At 42.1% G+C, this 19,490-nt stretch overlaps 1 protein-coding gene across 1 annotated transcript in view; it reads left to right on the top strand.

Moving 5' to 3' along the window:
• Positions 1-19,490, top strand: part of magixa (MAGI family member, X-linked a) — a 147,556-nt gene that overhangs the window by 37,889 nt on the left and 90,177 nt on the right. The window contains exon 3 of the mRNA XM_055932723.1: positions 7,941-8,057. Coding sequence (XP_055788698.1) covers positions 7,941-8,057 — 117 coding nt within the window. The remainder of the gene's footprint in view (positions 1-7,940; positions 8,058-19,490) is intronic.

Genomic DNA, 19,490 nt, shown 5'->3' with positions numbered 1-19,490 from the left:
AATGAATCAGATTACATGGAGACCGGTGGACCTGATCCTAGATCATAATGAATCAGATTACATGGAGAGGGGGGACGTGATCCTAGATCATAATGAATCAGATTACATGGAGAGGGGGGACCTGATCCTAGACCATAATGAATCAGATTACATGGAGAGGGGGGACCTGATCCTAGATCATAATGAATCAGATTACATGGAGAGGGGGGACCTGATCATAGATCATAATGAATCAGATTACATGGAGAGGGGGGAGCTGATCCTAGATCATAATGAATAAGATTACATGGAGAAGGGTGGACCTGATCCTAGATCATAATGAATCAGATTACATGGAGAGGGGTGGACCTGATCCTAGATCATAATGAATCAGATTACATGGAGAGGGGGGACCTGATCCTAGATCATAATGAATCATATTACATGGAGAGGAGGGACCTGATCCTAGATCATAATGAATCAGATTACATGGAGGGGAGGGACCCGATCCTAGATCATAATGAATCATATTACATGGAGAGGGGGGACCTGATCCTAGATCATAATGAATCAGATTACATGGAGAGGGGGGACCTGATCCTAGATCATAATGAATCAGATTACATACACAGGGGGACCTGATCCTAGATCATAATGAATCAGATTACATGGAGAGGGGGGACCTGATCATAGATCATAATGAATCAGATTAAATGGAGAGGGGGGGACCTGATCCTAGATCATAATGAGTCAGATTACATGGAGAGGGGGGACCTGATCCTAGATCATAATGAATCAGATTACATGGAGAGGGGGGGACCTGATCCTAGATCATAATGAATCAGATTAAATGGAGAGGGGGGGACCTGATCCTAGATCATAATGAGTCAGATTACATGGAGAGGGGGGACCTGATCCTAGATCATAATGAATCAGATTACATGGAGAGGGGGGGACCTGATCCTAGATCATAATGAATCAGATTACATGGAGAGGGTGGACCTGATCCTAGATCATAATGAATCAGATTAAATGGAGAGGGGGGGACCTGATCCTAGATCATAATGAATCAGATTACATGGAGAGGGGGGGACCTGATCCTAGATCATAATGAATCAGATTACATGGAGACCGGTGGACCTGATCCTAGATCATAATGAATCAGATTACATGGAGAGGGGGGACGTGATCCTAGATCATAATGAATCAGATTACATGGAGAGGGGGGACCTGATCCTAGACCATAATGAATCAGATTACATGGAGAGGGGGGACCTGATCCTAGATCATAATGAATCAGATTACATGGAGAGGGGGGACCTGATCATAGATCATAATGAATCAGATTACATGGAGAGGGGGGAGCTGATCCTAGATCATAATGAATAAGATTACATGGAGAAGGGTGGACCTGATCCTAGATCATAATGAATCAGATTACATGGAGAGGGGTGGACCTGATCCTAGATCATAATGAATCAGATTACATGGAGAGGGGGGACCTGATCCTAGATCATAATGAATCATATTACATGGAGAGGAGGGACCTGATCCTAGATCATAATGAATCAGATTACATGGAGGGGAGGGACCCGATCCTAGATCATAATGAATCATATTACATGGAGAGGGGGGACCTGATCCTAGATCATAATGAATCAGATTACATGGAGAGGGGGGACCTGATCCTAGATCATAATGAATCAGATTACATACACAGGGGGACCTGATCCTAGATCATAATGAATCAGATTACATGGAGAGGGGGGACCTGATCATAGATCATAATGAATCAGATTAAATGGAGAGGGGGGGACCTGATCCTAGATCATAATGAGTCAGATTACATGGAGAGGGGGGACCTGATCCTAGATCATAATGAATCAGATTACATGGAGAGGGGGGGACCTGATCCTAGATCATAATGAATCAGATTACATGGAGAGGGTGGACCTGATCCTAGATCATAATGAATCAGATTAAATGGAGAGGGGGGGACCTGATCCTAGATCATAATGAATCAGATTACATGGAGAGGGGGGGACCTGATCCTAGATCATAATGAATCAGATTACATGGAGACCGGTGGACCTGATCCTAGATCATAATGAATCAGATTACATGGAGAGGGGGGACGTGATCCTAGATCATAATGAATCAGATTACATGGAGAGGGGGGACCTGATCCTAGACCATAATGAATCAGATTACATGGAGAGGGGGGACCTGATCCTAGATCATAATGAATCAGATTACATGGAGAGGGGGGACCTGATCATAGATCATAATGAATCAGATTACATGGAGAGGGGGGAGCTGATCCTAGATCATAATGAATAAGATTACATGGAGAAGGGTGGACCTGATCCTAGATCATAATGAATCAGATTACATGGAGAGGGGTGGACCTGATCCTAGATCATAATGAATCAGATTACATGGAGAGGGGGGACCTGATCCTAGATCATAATGAATCATATTACATGGAGAGGAGGGACCTGATCCTAGATCATAATGAATCAGATTACATGGAGGGGAGGGACCCGATCCTAGATCATAATGAATCATATTACATGGAGAGGGGGGACCTGATCCTAGATCATAATGAATCAGATTACATGGAGAGGGGGGACCTGATCCTAGATCATAATGAATCAGATTACATACACAGGGGGACCTGATCCTAGATCATAATGAATCAGATTACATGGAGAGGGGGGACCTGATCATAGATCATAATGAATCAGATTAAATGGAGAGGGGGGGACCTGATCCTAGATCATAATGAGTCAGATTACATGGAGAGGGGGGACCTGATCCTAGATCATAATGAATCAGATTACATGGAGAGGGGGGGACCTGATCCTAGATCATAATGAATCAGATTACATGGAGAGGGTGGACCTGATCCTAGATCATAATGAATCAGATTAAATGGAGAGGGGGGGACCTGATCCTAGATCATAATGAATCAGATTACATGGAGAGGGGGGGACCTGATCCTAGATCATAATGAATCAGATTACATGGAGACCGGTGGACCTGATCCTAGATCATAATGAATCAGATTACATGGAGAGGGGGGACGTGATCCTAGATCATAATGAATCAGATTACATGGAGAGGGGGGACCTGATCCTAGACCATAATGAATCAGATTACATGGAGAGGGTGGACCTGATCCTAGATCATAATGAATCAGATTAAATGGAGAGGGGGGGACCTGATCCTAGATCATAATGAATCAGATTACATGGAGAGGGGGGGACCTGATCCTAGATCATAATGAATCAGATTACATGGAGACCGGTGGACCTGATCCTAGATCATAATGAATCAGATTACATGGAGAGGGGGGACGTGATCCTAGATCATAATGAATCAGATTACATGGAGAGGGGGGACCTGATCCTAGACCATAATGAATCAGATTACATGGAGAGGGGGGACCTGATCCTAGATCATAATGAATCAGATTACATGGAGAGGGGGGACCTGATCATAGATCATAATGAATCAGATTACATGGAGAGGGGGGAGCTGATCCTAGATCATAATGAATAAGATTACATGGAGAAGGGTGGACCTGATCCTAGATCATAATGAATCAGATTACATGGAGAGGGGTGGACCTGATCCTAGATCATAATGAATCAGATTACATGGAGAGGGGGGACCTGATCCTAGATCATAATGAATCATATTACATGGAGAGGAGGGACCTGATCCTAGATCATAATGAATCAGATTACATGGAGGGGAGGGACCCGATCCTAGATCATAATGAATCATATTACATGGAGAGGGGGGACCTGATCCTAGATCATAATGAATCAGATTACATGGAGAGGGGGGACCTGATCCTAGATCATAATGAATCAGATTACATACACAGGGGGACCTGATCCTAGATCATAATGAATCAGATTACATGGAGAGGGGGGACCTGATCATAGATCATAATGAATCAGATTAAATGGAGAGGGGGGGACCTGATCCTAGATCATAATGAGTCAGATTACATGGAGAGGGGGGACCTGATCCTAGATCATAATGAATCAGATTACATGGAGAGGGGGGGACCTGATCCTAGATCATAATGAATCAGATTACATGGAGAGGGTGGACCTGATCCTAGATCATAATGAATCAGATTAAATGGAGAGGGGGGGACCTGATCCTAGATCATAATGAATCAGATTACATGGAGAGGGGGGGACCTGATCCTAGATCATAATGAATCAGATTACATGGAGACCGGTGGACCTGATCCTAGATCATAATGAATCAGATTACATGGAGAGGGGGGACGTGATCCTAGATCATAATGAATCAGATTACATGGAGAGGGGGGACCTGATCCTAGACCATAATGAATCAGATTACATGGAGAGGGGGGACCTGATCCTAGATCATAATGAATCAGATTACATGGAGAGGGGGGACCTGATCATAGATCATAATGAATCAGATTACATGGAGAGGGGGGAGCTGATCCTAGATCATAATGAATAAGATTACATGGAGAAGGGTGGACCTGATCCTAGATCATAATGAATCAGATTACATGGAGAGGGGTGGACCTGATCCTAGATCATAATGAATCAGATTACATGGAGAGGGGGGACCTGATCCTAGATCATAATGAATCAGATTACATGGAGAGGGGGGGACCTGATCCTAGATCATAATGAATCAGATTACATGGAGAGGGGGGGACCTGATCCTAGATCATAATGAATCAGATTACATGGAGAGGGGGGGACCTGATCCTAGATCATAATGAATCAGATTACATGGAGAGGGGGGGACCTGATCCTAGATCATAATGCATCAGATTACATGGAGAGGGGGGACCTGATCCTAGATCAGCATTCCTAGACCTACTCTGAGACGCGTTATGAATACAGGCCTAGTTCTCTAGCAATTCAATTACACAATATATTTTCCCTCTGAATCACCAACAACATACAGATTTTAGGATCTTAATTTGATCACACTGTTGCAGGAGAAATTTCTTGCAATGCAGGATTTTTAATTTTTTTTTTACTTGTAGTTTATTTGAGGTTTTAAACGGCTTCTCAAGTTTGTAATTTCCACTTTTCATAATAGATTTTCCCTTACGAAAATGTGTCATCCCTACAAAATCTGTCCGTTAATTATAATCCACATTTTAATTGTAATGTCCTGTTGCTCCGGGATTATTTTCCTGCTGTAGCAAATTGGCTCAAATTAAGATCCTACATGTGTAGTGATGCAGCTGTATGGTGGTAAAGCTGACCCAGCGGTTCACTCTTCATTAACAACAGGATTCTCCTAGCAGACTCCACTGATGGGATGTGTTTATTAGTTGGCTGGCAGACATTTCTTCCTAGCTTCCTTTACCACCATATGTTGTTGTTTCGTAGGAAGATGTTGTTTTGTAGGAAGATGTTGTTTTGTAGGAAGATGTTGTTGTTTTGTAGGAAGATGTTGTTGTTTTGTAGGAAGATGTTGTTGTTTTGTAGGAAGAAGATATTGTTTTGTAGGAAGAAGATGTTGTTTTGTAGGAAGATGTTGTTGTTTTGTAGGAAGATGTTGTTGTTTTGTAGGAAGATGTTGTTGTTTTGTAGGAAAATGTTGATGTTTTGTAGGAAGATGTTGTTGTTTTGTAGGAAGATGTTGACGTTTTGTAGGAAGATGTTGTTGTTTTGTAGGAAGATGTTGACGTTTTGTAGGAAGATGTTGTTGTTTTGTAGGAAGATGTTGTTGTTTTGTAGGAAGATGTTGTTGTTTTGTAGGAAGATGTTGTTGTTTTGTAGGAAGATGTTGATGTTTTGTAGGAAGATGTTGTTGTTTTGTAGGAAGATGTTGTTGTTTTGTAGGAAGATGATGTTGTTTTGTAGGAAGATGTTGATGTTTTGTAGGAAGATGTTGTTGTTTTGTAGGAAAATGTTGATGTTTTGTAGGAAGATGTTGTTGTTTTGTAGGAAGATGTTGTTGTTTTGTAGGAAGATGTTGTTGTTTTGTAGGAAGATGTTGATGTTTTGTAGGAAGATGTTGTTGTTTTGTAGGAAGATGTTGTTGTTTTGTAGGAAGATGATGTTGTTTTGTAGGAAGATGTTGATGTTTTGTAGGAAGATGTTGTTGTTTTGTAGGAAGATGTTGTTGTTTTGTAGGAAGATGTTGTTGTTTTGTAGGAAGATGTTGTTGTTTTGTAGGAAGATGTTGATGTTTTGTAGGAAGATGTTGATGTTTTGTAGGAAGATGTTGTTGTTTTGTAGGAAGATGTTGTTGTTTTGTAGGAAGATGTTGATGTTTTGTAGGAAGATGTTGTTGTTTTGTAGGAAGATGTTGATGTTTTGTAGGAAGATGTTGTTGTTTTGTAGGAAGATGTTGTTGTTTTGTAGGAAGATGTTGTTGTTTTGTAGGAAGATGTTGTTGTTTTGTAGGAAGATGTTGTTGTTTTGTAGGAAGATGTTGTTGTTTTGTAGGAAGATGTTGTTGTTTTGTAGGAAGATGTTGATGTTTTGTAGGAAGATGTTGTTGTTTTGTAGGAAGATGTTGTTGTTTTGTAGGAAGATGTTGTTGTTTTGTAGGAAGATGTTGTTGTTTTGTAGGAAGATGTTGTTTTGTAGGAAGATGTTGTTTCGTAGGAAGATGTTGTTTTGTAGGAAGATGTTGTTGTTTCGTAGGAAGATGTTGTTGTTTCGTAGGAAGATGTTGTTGTTTTGTAGGAAGATGTTGTTGTTTTGTAGGAAGATGTTGTTGTTTTGTAGGAAGATGTTGTTGTTTTGTAGGAAGATGTTGTTGTTTTGTAGGAAGATGATGTTGTTTTGTAGGAAGATGTTGTTGTTTTGTAGGAAGATGTTGTTGTTTTGTAGGAAGATGTTGTTGTTTTGTAGGAAGATGATGTTGTTTTGTAGGAAGATGTTGTTTTATAGGAAGATGTTGTTGTTTTGTAGGAAGATGTTGTTGTTTTGTAGGAAGAAGATGTTGTTTTGTAGGAAGATGTTGTTGTTTTGTAGGAAGATGTTGTTGTTTTGTAGGAAGATGTGGTTGTTTTGTAGGAAGATGTTGTTGTTTTGTAGGAAGATGTTGTTGTTTTGTAGGAAGATGTTGTTGTTTTGTAGGAAGATGATGTTGTTTTGTAGGAAGATGTTGTTTTATAGGAAGATGTTGTTGTTTTGTAGGAAGATGTTGTTGTTTTGTAGGAAGAAGATGTTGTTTTGTAGGAAGAAGATGTTGTTTCGTAGGAAGATGTTGTTTCGTAGGAAGATGTTGTTGTTTTGTAGGAAGATGTTGTTTTGTAGGAAGATGTTGTTGTTTTGTAGGAAGATGTTGTTGTTTTGTAGGAAGATGTTGTTGTTTTGTAGGAAGATGTTGTTTTGTAGGAAGATGTTGTTTTATAGGAAGATGTTGTTGTTTTGTAGGAAGATGTTGTTGTTTTGTAGGAAGAAGATGTTGTTTCGTAGGAAGATGTTGTTGTTTCGTAGGAAGATGTTGTTGTTTTGTAGGAAGATGTTGTTTTGTAGGAAGAAGATGTTGTTTCGTAGGAAGATGTTGTTGTTTTGTAGGAAGAAGATGTTGTTTTGTAGGAAGATGTTGTTGTTTTGTAGGAAGATGTTGTTGTTTTGTAGGAAGATGTTGTTGTTTCGTAGGAAGATGTTGTTTCGTAGGAAGATGTTGTTGTTTTGTAGGAAGATGTTGTTTCGTAGGAAGATGTCCCCGTGTTTCTCTTGTTTCGTCATGTTATTTGACCCTGTCCTGTCTCTGTGTGATGACATGGTACACGGAGGTAGTAGGACCCACACCAGTTCAGCCTGCAGCGGTGGAGGTGTGACCGTAATGCCTTCAATGGCTCCTTCACAACGTCGTTAGTCCTTAACTACAGCTCGTCACTGGGTTGGAGATCTGTTACAGGTGACACACTTTACTAACGTTTTGTTGCTGACATCTGATGACATGTCTCTCCCGTGCAGGCTCTACTCTGTGTAAGGACCTGAGGTGGTACCTGAGCAGGTGTTTTACTCCAGGGTCCATGGACAGCCAGCTACAGCAGGTGATCAGGGAGAACCTGTACCTCCGAGCCGTCCCCTGTGAGTATGAATGTGATAACTATAACTACACACACACACACACACACACACACACACACACACACACACACACACACACACACACACACACACACACACACACACACACACACACACACACACACACACACACACACACACACAGACATCGTGTTCCATCTCTCTCATCTCTCTCCCTGTGTATACCTGTCTCTCTCTCCATCTCTCTCTCCCTGTGTATACCTGTCTCTCTCTTCTCTCCAACTCTCTCTATGTGTGTACCTGTCTCTCTCTTCTCTCTCTCTCCCTGTGTGTACCTGTCTCTCTCTTCTCTCATCTCTCTCCCTGTGTATACCTGTCTCTCTCTTCTCTCATCTCTCTCCCTGTGTATACCTGTCTCTCTCCATCTCTCTCTCTCCCTGTGTATACCTGTCTCTCTCTTCTCATCTCTCTCCCTATGTATACCTGTCTCTCTCTTCTCTCTCTCTCTCCCTGTGTATACCTGTCTCTCTCTTCTCTCTCTCTCCCTGTGTGTACCTGTCTCTCTCCATCTCTCTCTCTCCCTGTGCGTACCTGTCTCTCTCCATCTCTCTCTCTCCCTGTGTATACCTGTCTCTCTCCATCTCTCTCTCTCCCTGTGTATACCTGTCTCTCTCTTCTCTCTCTCTCTCTCCCTGTGTGTACCTGTCTCTCTCCATCTCTCTCTCTCCCTGTGTATACCTGTCTCTCTCTTCTCTCTCTCTCCCTGTGTGCACCTGTCTCTCTCTTCTCTCTCTCTCCCTGTGTATACCTGTCTCTCTCTTCTCTCTCTCCCTGTGTGTACCTGTCTCTCTCCATCTCTCTCTCTCCCTGTGTATACCTGTCTCTCTCTCCATCTCTCTCTCTCCCTGTGTGCACCTGTCTCTCTCTTCTCTCTCTCTCCCTGTGTGTACCTGTCTCTCTCTTCTCTCTCTCTCCCTATGTGTACCTGTCTCTCTCCATCTCTCTCCCTCCCTGTGTATACCTGTCTCTCTCGTCTCTCCCTCTCCCTGTGTATACCTGTCTCTCTCGTCTCTCCCTCTCCCTGTGTGTACCTGTCTCTCTCTCCATCTCTCTCTCTCCCTGTGTGCACCTGTCTCTCTCTTCTTTCTCTCTCCCTGTGTATACCTGTCTCTCTCTTCTCTCTCTCTCCCTGTGTGTACCTGTCTCTCTCCATCTCTCTCTCTCCCTGTGTATACCTGTCTCTCTCTCCATCTCTCTCTCTCCCTGTGTGCACCTGTCTCTCTCTTCTCTCTCTCTCTCCCTGTGTGTACCTGTCTCTCTCCATCTCTCTCTCTCCCTGTGTATACCTGTCTCTCTCTTCTCAATTCAATTCAATTCAATTCAAGGGGCTTTATTGGCATGGGAAACATGTGTTAACATTGCCAAAGCAAGTGAGGTAGATAATACACAAAAGTGAAATAAACAATACAAATTAACAGTAAACATTACACATACAGAAGTTTCAAAACAAGAAAGACATTACAAATGTCATATTATATATATACAGTGTTGTAACAATGTACAAATGGTTAAAGCACACAAGTTAAAATAAATAAGCATAAATATGGGTTGTATTTACAATGGTGTTTGTTCTTCACTGGTTGCCCTTTTCTTGTGGCAACAGGTCACAAATCTTGCTGCTGTGATGGCACACTGTGGAATTTCACCCAGTAGATATGGGAGTTTATCAAAATTGGATTTGTTTTCAAATTCTTTGTGGATCTGTGTAATCTGAGGGAAATATGTCTCTCTAATATGGTCATACATTGGGCAGGAGGTTAGGAAGTGCAGCTCAGTTTCCACCTCATTTTGTGGGCAGTGAGCACATAGCCTGTCTTCTCTTGAGAGCCATGTCTGCCTACGGCGGCCTTTCTCAATAGCAAGGCTATGCTCACTGAGTCTGTACATAGTCAAAGCTTTCCTTAAGTTTGGGTCAGTCACAGTGGTCAGGTATTCTGCCACTGTGTACTCTCTGTTTAGGGCCAAATAGCATTCTAGTTTGCTCTGTTTTTTTGTTAATTCTTTCCAATGTGTCAAGTAATTATCTTTTTGTTTTCTCATGATTTGGTTGGGTCTAATTGTGCTGTTGTCCTGGGGCTCTGTGGGGTGTGTTTGTGTTTGTGAACAGAGCCCTAGGACCAGCTTGCTTAGGGGACTCTTCTCCAGGTTCATCTCTCTGTAGGTGATGGCTTTGTTATGGAAGGTTTGGGAATCGCTTCCTTTTAGGTGGTTGTAGAATTTAACGGCTCTTTTCTGGATTTTGATAATTAGTGGGTATCGGCCTAATTCTGCTCTGCATGCATTATTTGGTGTTCTACGTTGTACACGGAGGATATTTTTGCAGAATTCTGCATGCAGAGTCTCAATTTGGTGTTTGTCCCATTTTGTGAAATCTTGGTTGGTGAGCGGACCCCAGACCTCACAACCATAAAGGGCAATGGGCTCTATGACTGATTCAAGTATTTTTAGCCAGATCCTAATTGGTATGTTGAAATTTATGTTCCTTTTGATGGCATAGAATGCCCTTCTTGCCTTGTCTCTCAGATCGTTCACAGCTCTGTGGAAGCTACCTGTGGTGCTGATGTTTAGGCCGAGGTATGTATAGTTTTTTGTGTGCTCTAGGGCAACGGTGTCTAGATGGAATTTGTGGTCCTGGCGACTGGACCTTTTTTGGAACACCATTATTTTGGTCTTACTGAGATTTACTGTCAGGGCCCAGGTCTGACAGAATCTGTGCAGAAGATCTAGGTGCTGTTGTAGGCCCTCCTTGGTTGGTGACAGAAGCACCAGATCATCAGCAAACAGTAGACATTTGACTTCGGATTCTAGTAGGGTGAGACCGGGTGCTGCAGACTGTTCTAATGCTCGCGCCAATTCATTGATATATATGTTGAAGAGGGTGGGGCTTAAGCTGCATCCCTGTCTCACCCCACGACCCTGTGAGAAGAAATGTGTGTGTCTTTTGCCAATTTTAACCGCACACTTGTTGTTTGTGTACATGGATTTTATAATGTCGTATGTTTTACCCCCAACACCACTTTCCATCAATTTGTATAGCAGACCCTCATGCCAAATTGAGTCGAAGGCTTTTTTGAAATCAACAAAGCATGAGAAGACTTTGCCTTTGTTTTGGTTTGTTTGGTTGTCAATTAGGGTGTGTAGGGTGAATACATGGTCTGTTGTACGGTAATTTGGTAAAAAGCCAATTTGACATTTGCTCAGTACATTGTTTTCATTGAGGAAATGTACGAGTCTGCTGTTAATGATAATGCAGAGTATTTTCCCAAGGTTACTGTTGACGCATATTCCACGGTAGTTATTGGGGTCAAATTTGTCTCCACTTTTGTGGCTTCTCTCTCTCTCCCTGTGTATACCTGTCTCTCTCTTCTCTCTCTCTCCCTGTGTGTACCTGTCTCTCTCCATCTCGCTCTCTCCCTGTGTATACCTGTCTCTCTCTCCATCTCTCTCTCTCCCTGTGTGCACCTGTCTCTCTCTTCTCTCTCCCTCTCCCTGTGTGTACCTGTCTCTCTCCTCTCTCTCTCTCCCTGTGTGCACCTGTCTCTCTCTTCTCTCTCTCCCTGTGTATACCTGTCTCTCTCCTCTCTCTCTCTCCCTGTGTGTACCTGTCTCTCTCCATCTCTCTCTCTCCCTGTGTATACCTGTCTCTCTCTCCATCTCTCTCTCTCCCTGTGTGCACCTGTCTCTCTTCTCTCTCTCTCCCTGTGTGTACCTGTCTCTCTCTTCTCTCTCTCTCCCTATGTGTACCTGTCTCTCTCTTCTCTCTCTCTCCCTATGTGTACCTGTCTCTCTCCATCTCTCTCCCTCCCTGTGTGTACCTGTCTCTCTCTTCTCTCTCTCTCCCTGTGTATACCTGTCTCTCTCTTCTCTCTCTCTCCCTGTGTATACCTGTCTCTCTCTTCTCTCTCTCTCCCTGTGTATACCTGTCTCTCTCTTCTCTCTCTCTCCCTGTGTATACCTGTCTCTCTCTTCTCTCTCTCTCCCTGTGTGTACCTGTCTCTCTCCATCTCTCTCTCTCCCTGTGTGCACCTGTCTCTCTCTTCTCTCTCTCTCCCTGTGTGTACCTGTCTCTCTCTTCTCTCTCTCTCCCTGTGTATACCTGTCTCTCTCCATCTCTCTCTCTCCCTGTGTATACCTGTCTCTCTCTTCTCTCTCTCTCCCTGTGTATACCTGTCTCTCTCTTCTCTCATCTCTCTCCCTGTGTATACCTGTCTCTCTCCATCTCTCTCTCTCCCTGTGTATACCTGTCTCTCTCTTCTCTCTCTCTCCCTGTGTATCCCTTTCTTTGTCTCTCTCTTCTCTCTCTCTCCCTGTGTATACCTGTCTCTCTCTTCTCTCTCTCTCCCTGTGTATACCTGTCTCTCTCTTGTCTCATCTCTCTCCCTGTGTGTACCTGTCTCTCTCTTCTCTCTCTCCCTGTGTGTACCTGTCTCTCTCTCCATCTCTCTCTCTCCCTGTGTATACCTGTCTCTCTCCATCACTCTCTCTCCCTGTGTATACCCGTCTCTCTCTTCTCTCTCTCTCCCTGTGTGTACCTGTCTCTCTCTCCATCTCTCTCTCTCCCTGTGTGTACCTGTCTCTCTCCATCTCTCTCTCTCCCTGTGTGTACCTGTCTCTCTCTTCTCTCTCTCTCCCTGTGTATACCTGTCTCTCTCCATCTCTCTCCATCTCTCTCTCTCCCTGTGTATACCTGTCTCTCTCCATCTCTCTCTCTCCCTGTGTATACCTGTCTCTCTCTCCATCTCTCTCTCTCCCTGTGTGTACCTGTCTCTCTCCATCTCTCTCTCTCCCTGTGTATACCTGTCTCTCTCTTCTCTCTCTCTGTATCACGCACCCTCTCCCCACACACACACAATCCAACAAACATCAAGCAGTCACGCACACAAACACTTACCAAAACACACTTTTATATACTCATGCACTTATAATCAGATGTACCCAATCACAGATGATTACATAGGAAAACAACCGTGTAGCAAAGCTGCGATGCCGTCGTGTCGACGGAGAGAGAGCTGCCAGCTTCTCCCGCTCAAAAACAAATCACAGATCAAAAGATAAATACAAGTGAAAAGTTCAGTTACTAACCGGGTGAGAGAAGCACTTACACTGTTTCTATGGTAACCGTCGTCAAGCGCCAGGCCAGTAAGATAATTCGTCTGGACAGACCGTTGCTTGTTGTCTGCATCCCAAATGGCACCCTATTCCCTATATAGTGCACTACTTTAGACCCCGATGGACCCAGGTGCCTTATGGGAATAGAAACCCAGATTTGTTCCCCCATCAAAACCTCCTCCAGCCTCATTCCTCCATGTCAACCACTATTCTACCGGTCACTTTTACAGTTTTGGATGCAGTTTGATGTTTATACCAGAGTTTATAACGTGGACGCTTTGTTAGTAGTAGTACCTTACACCTGATAAAAGCTGATTAATGGGATGGTGTTTCCATTGAAGAATTACAATAACAACTCAGACTTTATTTTTTTGGGGGGGCTGGGGGGTATTTTTATTGAGATAAGACAGTAAACAGGGGAAAGGTCAGAAGGTCAGATTGTAACCCGTGACGACTGTGGTAGTTTAGGCTGTACATGTGGTCAGATTGTAACCCCTGACGACTGTGGTAGTTTAGGCTGTACATGTGGTCAGATTGTAACCCCTGATGACTGTGGTAGTTTAGGCTGTACATGTGGTCAGATTGTAACCCGTGACGACTGTGGTAGTTTAGGCTGTACATGTGGTCAGATTGTAACCCGTGACGACTGTGGTAGTTTAGGTGTCGTTAACCGCTGGAACGCACAGACCACACAACACAAAGTTTCTAGGTGATGCTTGACTGATGTACTAATTAATACCAGACAAGTGAAATAGGGAGTTTGTAGAATAGTAGTCGTCAGACGTGTTACAGGAGACAGGCAGGTTCAGGTGCAGAAGTTGTGTTTTTATTTACAATTGGAGAATGTGCTTAAGAAGTGTAATTGGCAACAAAGTTCTCAAAATAACTTCTTCTTGAAAATAAAATACCTTGGATGGTAATAATCTGTCTATTCCAATCAGAATCAGATATCAGGCTCACGTTACAGATCAGTCCAACCAGAAGTTGTCAAAAAACATGTTGCTTATATTCTCTTAGCCTCTCTTCAAGATCCGAAATGTATTAAATAAGTAAATAAAAAAATATAGGACTTACCATTATAAATGTAGACATAGAGGACATAGAAAAGCCCTCCCCACGAAACAGTTTGGGATGTTTTGAAGGCGTACATAAAGGGGAATGATAATCTCATACTCTGAAAAAGTAAAATCTGAGTAAATCATTTTTCTTTCATTTTAAACGGTAAATATCTGACAAAAACGAATATATGCTAAACCAGATATTATTTTAAAATGATACAAATGCTTTAATTAGAAACAACAACACTATAAATTACCATTTTAAAAGCTTCTATGAAAACCTATATACACTACATGACCAAAAATATGTGGACACCAGCTCGTCGAACATCTCATTCCAAAACCATGGGTATTAATATGTAGTTGGGACCCCCTTTGCTGCTGTAACAGCCTCCGCTCTTCTGGGTTGGAACATTGCTGCAGGGACTTGCTTCCATTCAGCCACAAGAGCATTAGTGAGGTCGGGTAATGATGTTTGGCATTTAGGCCTGGCTCGCAGTCGGCGTTCCAATTCTCAAGCTTTACACGACTCCAGCCGACGCTTGGCATTGCGCGTGGTGATCTTAGGCTTGTGTGCGGCTGCTCGGCCGTGGAAACCCATTTCATTAACTTCTAACGAGTCAGAAACCCGGATCCGGGAGCACCCCCCACCAGTAAAAAAGCTGAATAGCATAGCTAGCATAGCGTCACAAGTAAATAGTAGCATCTAAATATCATTCAATCACAAGTCCAAGATACCAGATGAAAGATCCACTTCTTGTGAATCCAGCAATAATTTCTGATTTTTAAAATGTTTTACAGGGAAGACACAATATGTAAATCTATTAGCTAACCACGTTAGCAAAAGACACAATTTTTCTTTGTCCACCATTTTTTCTCTCCACCAGTAGCTATCACCAATTCGGCCAAATAAAGATATTGATAGCCACTAACCAAGAAAAAACCTCATCAGATGACAGTCTGATAACATATTTATTGTATAGGATAGTTTTTGTTAGAAAAATGTGCATATTTCAGGTAGAAATCATAGTTTACAATTGCACCCACCATCACAACTCGACTAGAATAAATACAGAGAGCAACGTGTATTACCAATTTACTCATCATAAAACATTTCATAAAAATAGACAAAGCATAGCAATGGAAAGACACAGATCTTGTGAATTCAGACAATATTTCAGATTTTCTAAGCGTTTTACAGCGAAAACACAATAAATCGTTATATTAGCATACCACATGTGCAAACGTTACCCCAGCATGAATCAAAGGCAAGGGGAGCGATAACGTTATGATCACCAAAATATATTAATTTTTTCACTAACCTTCTCAGAATTCTTCCGATGACACTCCTGTAACATCATATTACAACATACATATAGAGTTTGTTCGAAAATGTGCATATTTAGCCACAAAAAAACGTGGTTATACAATGAGAATACTAGCAAAACTGCCCTGAAAATGTCGGGCGCTATATTTGAGAGTGATCTAGTCTAATCGATAGCTAATCATAAACTTGACTAAAAAATACAGGGTTGACAGGAATCGAAAGACAAATTAGTTCTTAATGCAATCGCTGACTTAAATTTGTAAAATTATCCTTACTGTGCAATACCGGGTCCGCCAAGCGAAGCTACACATAACAAAATGGCGACATATGCGTTTAAAAATTTTCAACAGAACAGCGATTTATCATCATAAATAGTTCTTACTGTGAGCTGTTCTTCCATCAGTATCTTGGGCAATGTATCCTTTCTTGGGTCTAATCTTCTTTTGGTCGAAAGCTGTCCTCTTGTCCGTCGAAATGCCCACTAACGTTCGACCGGGACCCCGAAACGTGCCCGGTGCTTCAATGTGCATCACAAAGCAATGCCTCAAAATCGCACTAAACGGATATAAATTGCTATAAAACGGTTTAAATTAACTACCTTATGATGTTTTTAACACCTATAACGAGTAAAAACATGACCGGCGATATATAAGTGGCTAAACCAACGCTTGGAAAGAGAGAGAGTCCGACGTCCATCTTGCGTGAGGCGCAGCAGGAAAAGAACGGTACATCCGGTCTTTTCTGTTTTATACGGGCCCTGATTGCGCAATCGACTCCATTCAAATTGTCACCTCTTACTGACATCTAGAGGAAGGCATGGGCAGTGTTTGTATCCTCATAGGATTTACAGGATTTACATAGGATTTACTTTCGACCGTCTTGAATGGCCTTTTCTATTCAAAACTTTGGAAGTCTTCAACTTTCCAGCTGAAATAATACATTTCATAAAAAATAAAGCAGAAATATACATAAATAATACATTATCTGATAACATTGAGAATGGGGCACAAGACAGGGATGTCCTCTCTCCCCCCTCCTTTTTGCACTGGCAATTGATTTAGACAGGAGCATAAAGATTTAGACAGGAACGAAACGTAACAGGTATCAGCATGGGTAAACATGAATAAATAAACTACATTTATTTGCAGGCAATCTCCTGATATACCTGACTAATATTGAAAATTCAATGCCTCCACTTGTAAAAAATTAAATATTTTCGGAATACTCTAAAAACTAACATGGAAAGCAATGTAATAATGGCAATAGGAAAAATAATAACTAATAACTAAATGATCTACAGCAATCCTTTTAGTTTACAACAAAAAAATATGAAATACTTAGTATGTTTAATAAGTAACAACAAGAAACAAATATATAAAGATAACTTTATCCCATTACTCAACAACGTGAAAGCAGATCTAATTCAATGGACTAATCGTTCCATAAATCTTACAGGTAGAATACACCTCTAGAATTCCATGGCTGCCAAAGTTTTTGTATTTATTTTCAGTAATACCAATTATCCTAAGACATTCTTTAAATAATATATACTCGGTCATAACAGGCTTTATATGGGAAAATAAAACTCATAGATTTATAAGGGAAAGTTTGACATCTTCCTGAGTCTGAGGGTGGTTTTAACCTTCCTGAGTCTGAGGCTGGTTTTAACCTTCCTGAGTCTGAGGGTGGTTTTAACCTTCCTGAGTCGGAGGGTGGTTTTAACCTTCCTGAGTCTGAGGGTGGTTTAAACCTTCCTGAGTCTGAGGGTGGTTTAAACATTCCTGAGTCTGAGGGTGGTTTTAAGCTTCCTGAGTCTGAGGGTGGTTTTAACCTTCCTGAGTCGGAGGGTGGTTTTAAACCTTCCTGAGTCTGAGGGTGGTTTAAACCTTCCTGGGTCTGAGGGTGGTTTAAACCTTCCTGAGTCTGAGGGTGGTGTTAACCTTCCTGAGTCTGAGGGTGGTGTTAACCTTCCTGAGTCTAAAGGGTGGATTTAACCTTCCTGAGTCTAAAGGGTGGTTTTAACCTTCCTGAGTCTGAGGGTGGTTTTAACCTTCCTGAGTCTGAGGGTGGTTTTAACCTTCCTGAGTCTGAGGGTGTTTTAACCTTCCTGAGTCTGAGGGTGGTTTAACCTTCCTGAGTCTGAGGGTGGTTTTAACCTTCCTAAGTCTGAGGGTGGTTTTAACCTTCCGAAGTCTGAGGGTGATTTTAACCTTCCTGAGTCAGAGGGTGGTTTTAACCTTCCTGAGTCAGAGGGTGGTTTTAACCTTCCTGAGTCTGAGGGTGATTTTAACCTTCCTGAGTCTGAGGGTGGTTTTAATCTTCCTGAGTCTGAGTCTGAGGGTGGTATTAACCTTCCTGGGTCTGAGGGTGGTTTTAACCTTCCTGAGTCTGAGGGTGGTTTTAACCTTCCTGGGTCTGAGGGTGGTTTTAACCTTCCTGAGTCTGAGGGTGGTGTTAACCTTCCTGAGTCTGAGGGTAGTTTTAACCTTCCTGAGTCTAAAGGGTGGTTTTAACCTTCCTGAGTCTGAGGGTGGTTTTAACCTTCCTGAGTCTGAGGGTGGTGTTAACCTTCCTGAGTCTGAGGGTAGTTTTAACCTTCCTGAGTCTAAAGGGTGGTTTTAACCTTCCTGAGTCTAAAGGGTGGTTTTAACCTTCCTGAGTCTGAGGGTGGTTTTAACCTTCCTGAGTCTGAGGGTGGTTTTAACCTTCCTGAGTCTGAGGGTGGTTTTAACCTTCCTGGGTCTGAGGGTGGTTTAAACCTTCCTGAGTCTGAGGGTGGTGTTAACCTTCCTGAGTCTGAGGGTGGTGTTAACCTTCCTGAGTCTGAGGGTGGTGTTAACCTTCCTGAGTCTGAGGGTGGTGTTAACCTTCCTGAGTCTGAGGGTGGTGTTAACCTTCCTGAGTCTGAGGGTGGTTTTAACCTTACTGAGTCTAAAGGGTGGTTTTAACCTTCCTGAGTCTAAAGGGTGGATTTAACCTTCCTGAATCTAAAGGGTGGTTTTAACCTTCCTGAGTCTGAGGGTGGTTTTAACCTTCCTGAGTCTGAGGGTGGTGTTAACCTTCCTGAGTCTGAGGGTGGTGTTAACCTTCCTGAGTCTGAGGGTAGTTTTAACCTTCCTGAGTCTAAAGGGTGGTTTTAAAAATTAAATATTTTCGGAATACTCTAAAAACTAACATGGAAAGCAATGTAATAATGGCAATAGGAAAAATAATAACTAATAACTAAATGATCTACAGCAATCCTTTTAGTTTACAACAAAAAAATATGAAATACTTAGTATGTTTAATAAGTAACAACAAGAAACAAATATATAAAGATAACTTTATCCCATTACTCAACAACGTGAAAGCAGATCTAATTCAATGGACTAATCGTTCCATAAATCTTACAGGTAGAATACACCTCTAGAATTCCATGGCTGCCAAAGTTTTTGTATTTATTTTCAGTAATACCAATTATCCTAAGACATTCTTTAAATAATATATACTCGGTCATAACAGGCTTTATATGGGAAAATAAAACTCATAGATTTATAAGGGAAAGTTTGACATCTTCCTGAGTCTGAGGGTGGTTTTAACCTTCCTGAGTCTGAGGCTGGTTTTAACCTTCCTGAGTCTGAGGGTGGTTTTAACCTTCCTGAGTCGGAGGGTGGTTTTAACCTTCCTGAGTCTGAGGGTGGTTTAAACCTTCCTGAGTCTGAGGGTGGTTTAAACCTTCCTGAGTCTAAAGGGTGGTTTTAACCTTCCTGAGTCTGAGGGTGGTTTTAACCTTCCTGAGTCGGAGGGTGGTTTTAAACCTTCCTGAGTCTGAGGGTGGTTTAAACCTTCCTGGGTCTGAGGGTGGTTTAAACCTTCCTGAGTCTGAGGGTGGTGTTAACCTTCCTGAGTCTGAGGGTGGTGTTAACCTTCCTGAGTCTA

The sequence above is a fragment of the Salvelinus fontinalis genome, chromosome 8 (assembly GCF_029448725.1).
Source record: "Salvelinus fontinalis isolate EN_2023a chromosome 8, ASM2944872v1, whole genome shotgun sequence".
NCBI lineage: Eukaryota > Metazoa > Chordata > Actinopteri > Salmoniformes > Salmonidae > Salvelinus > Salvelinus fontinalis.
The sequence above is the reverse complement of the archived record's forward strand: the minus strand, read 5'-3'. Positions and strand labels throughout refer to the sequence as shown.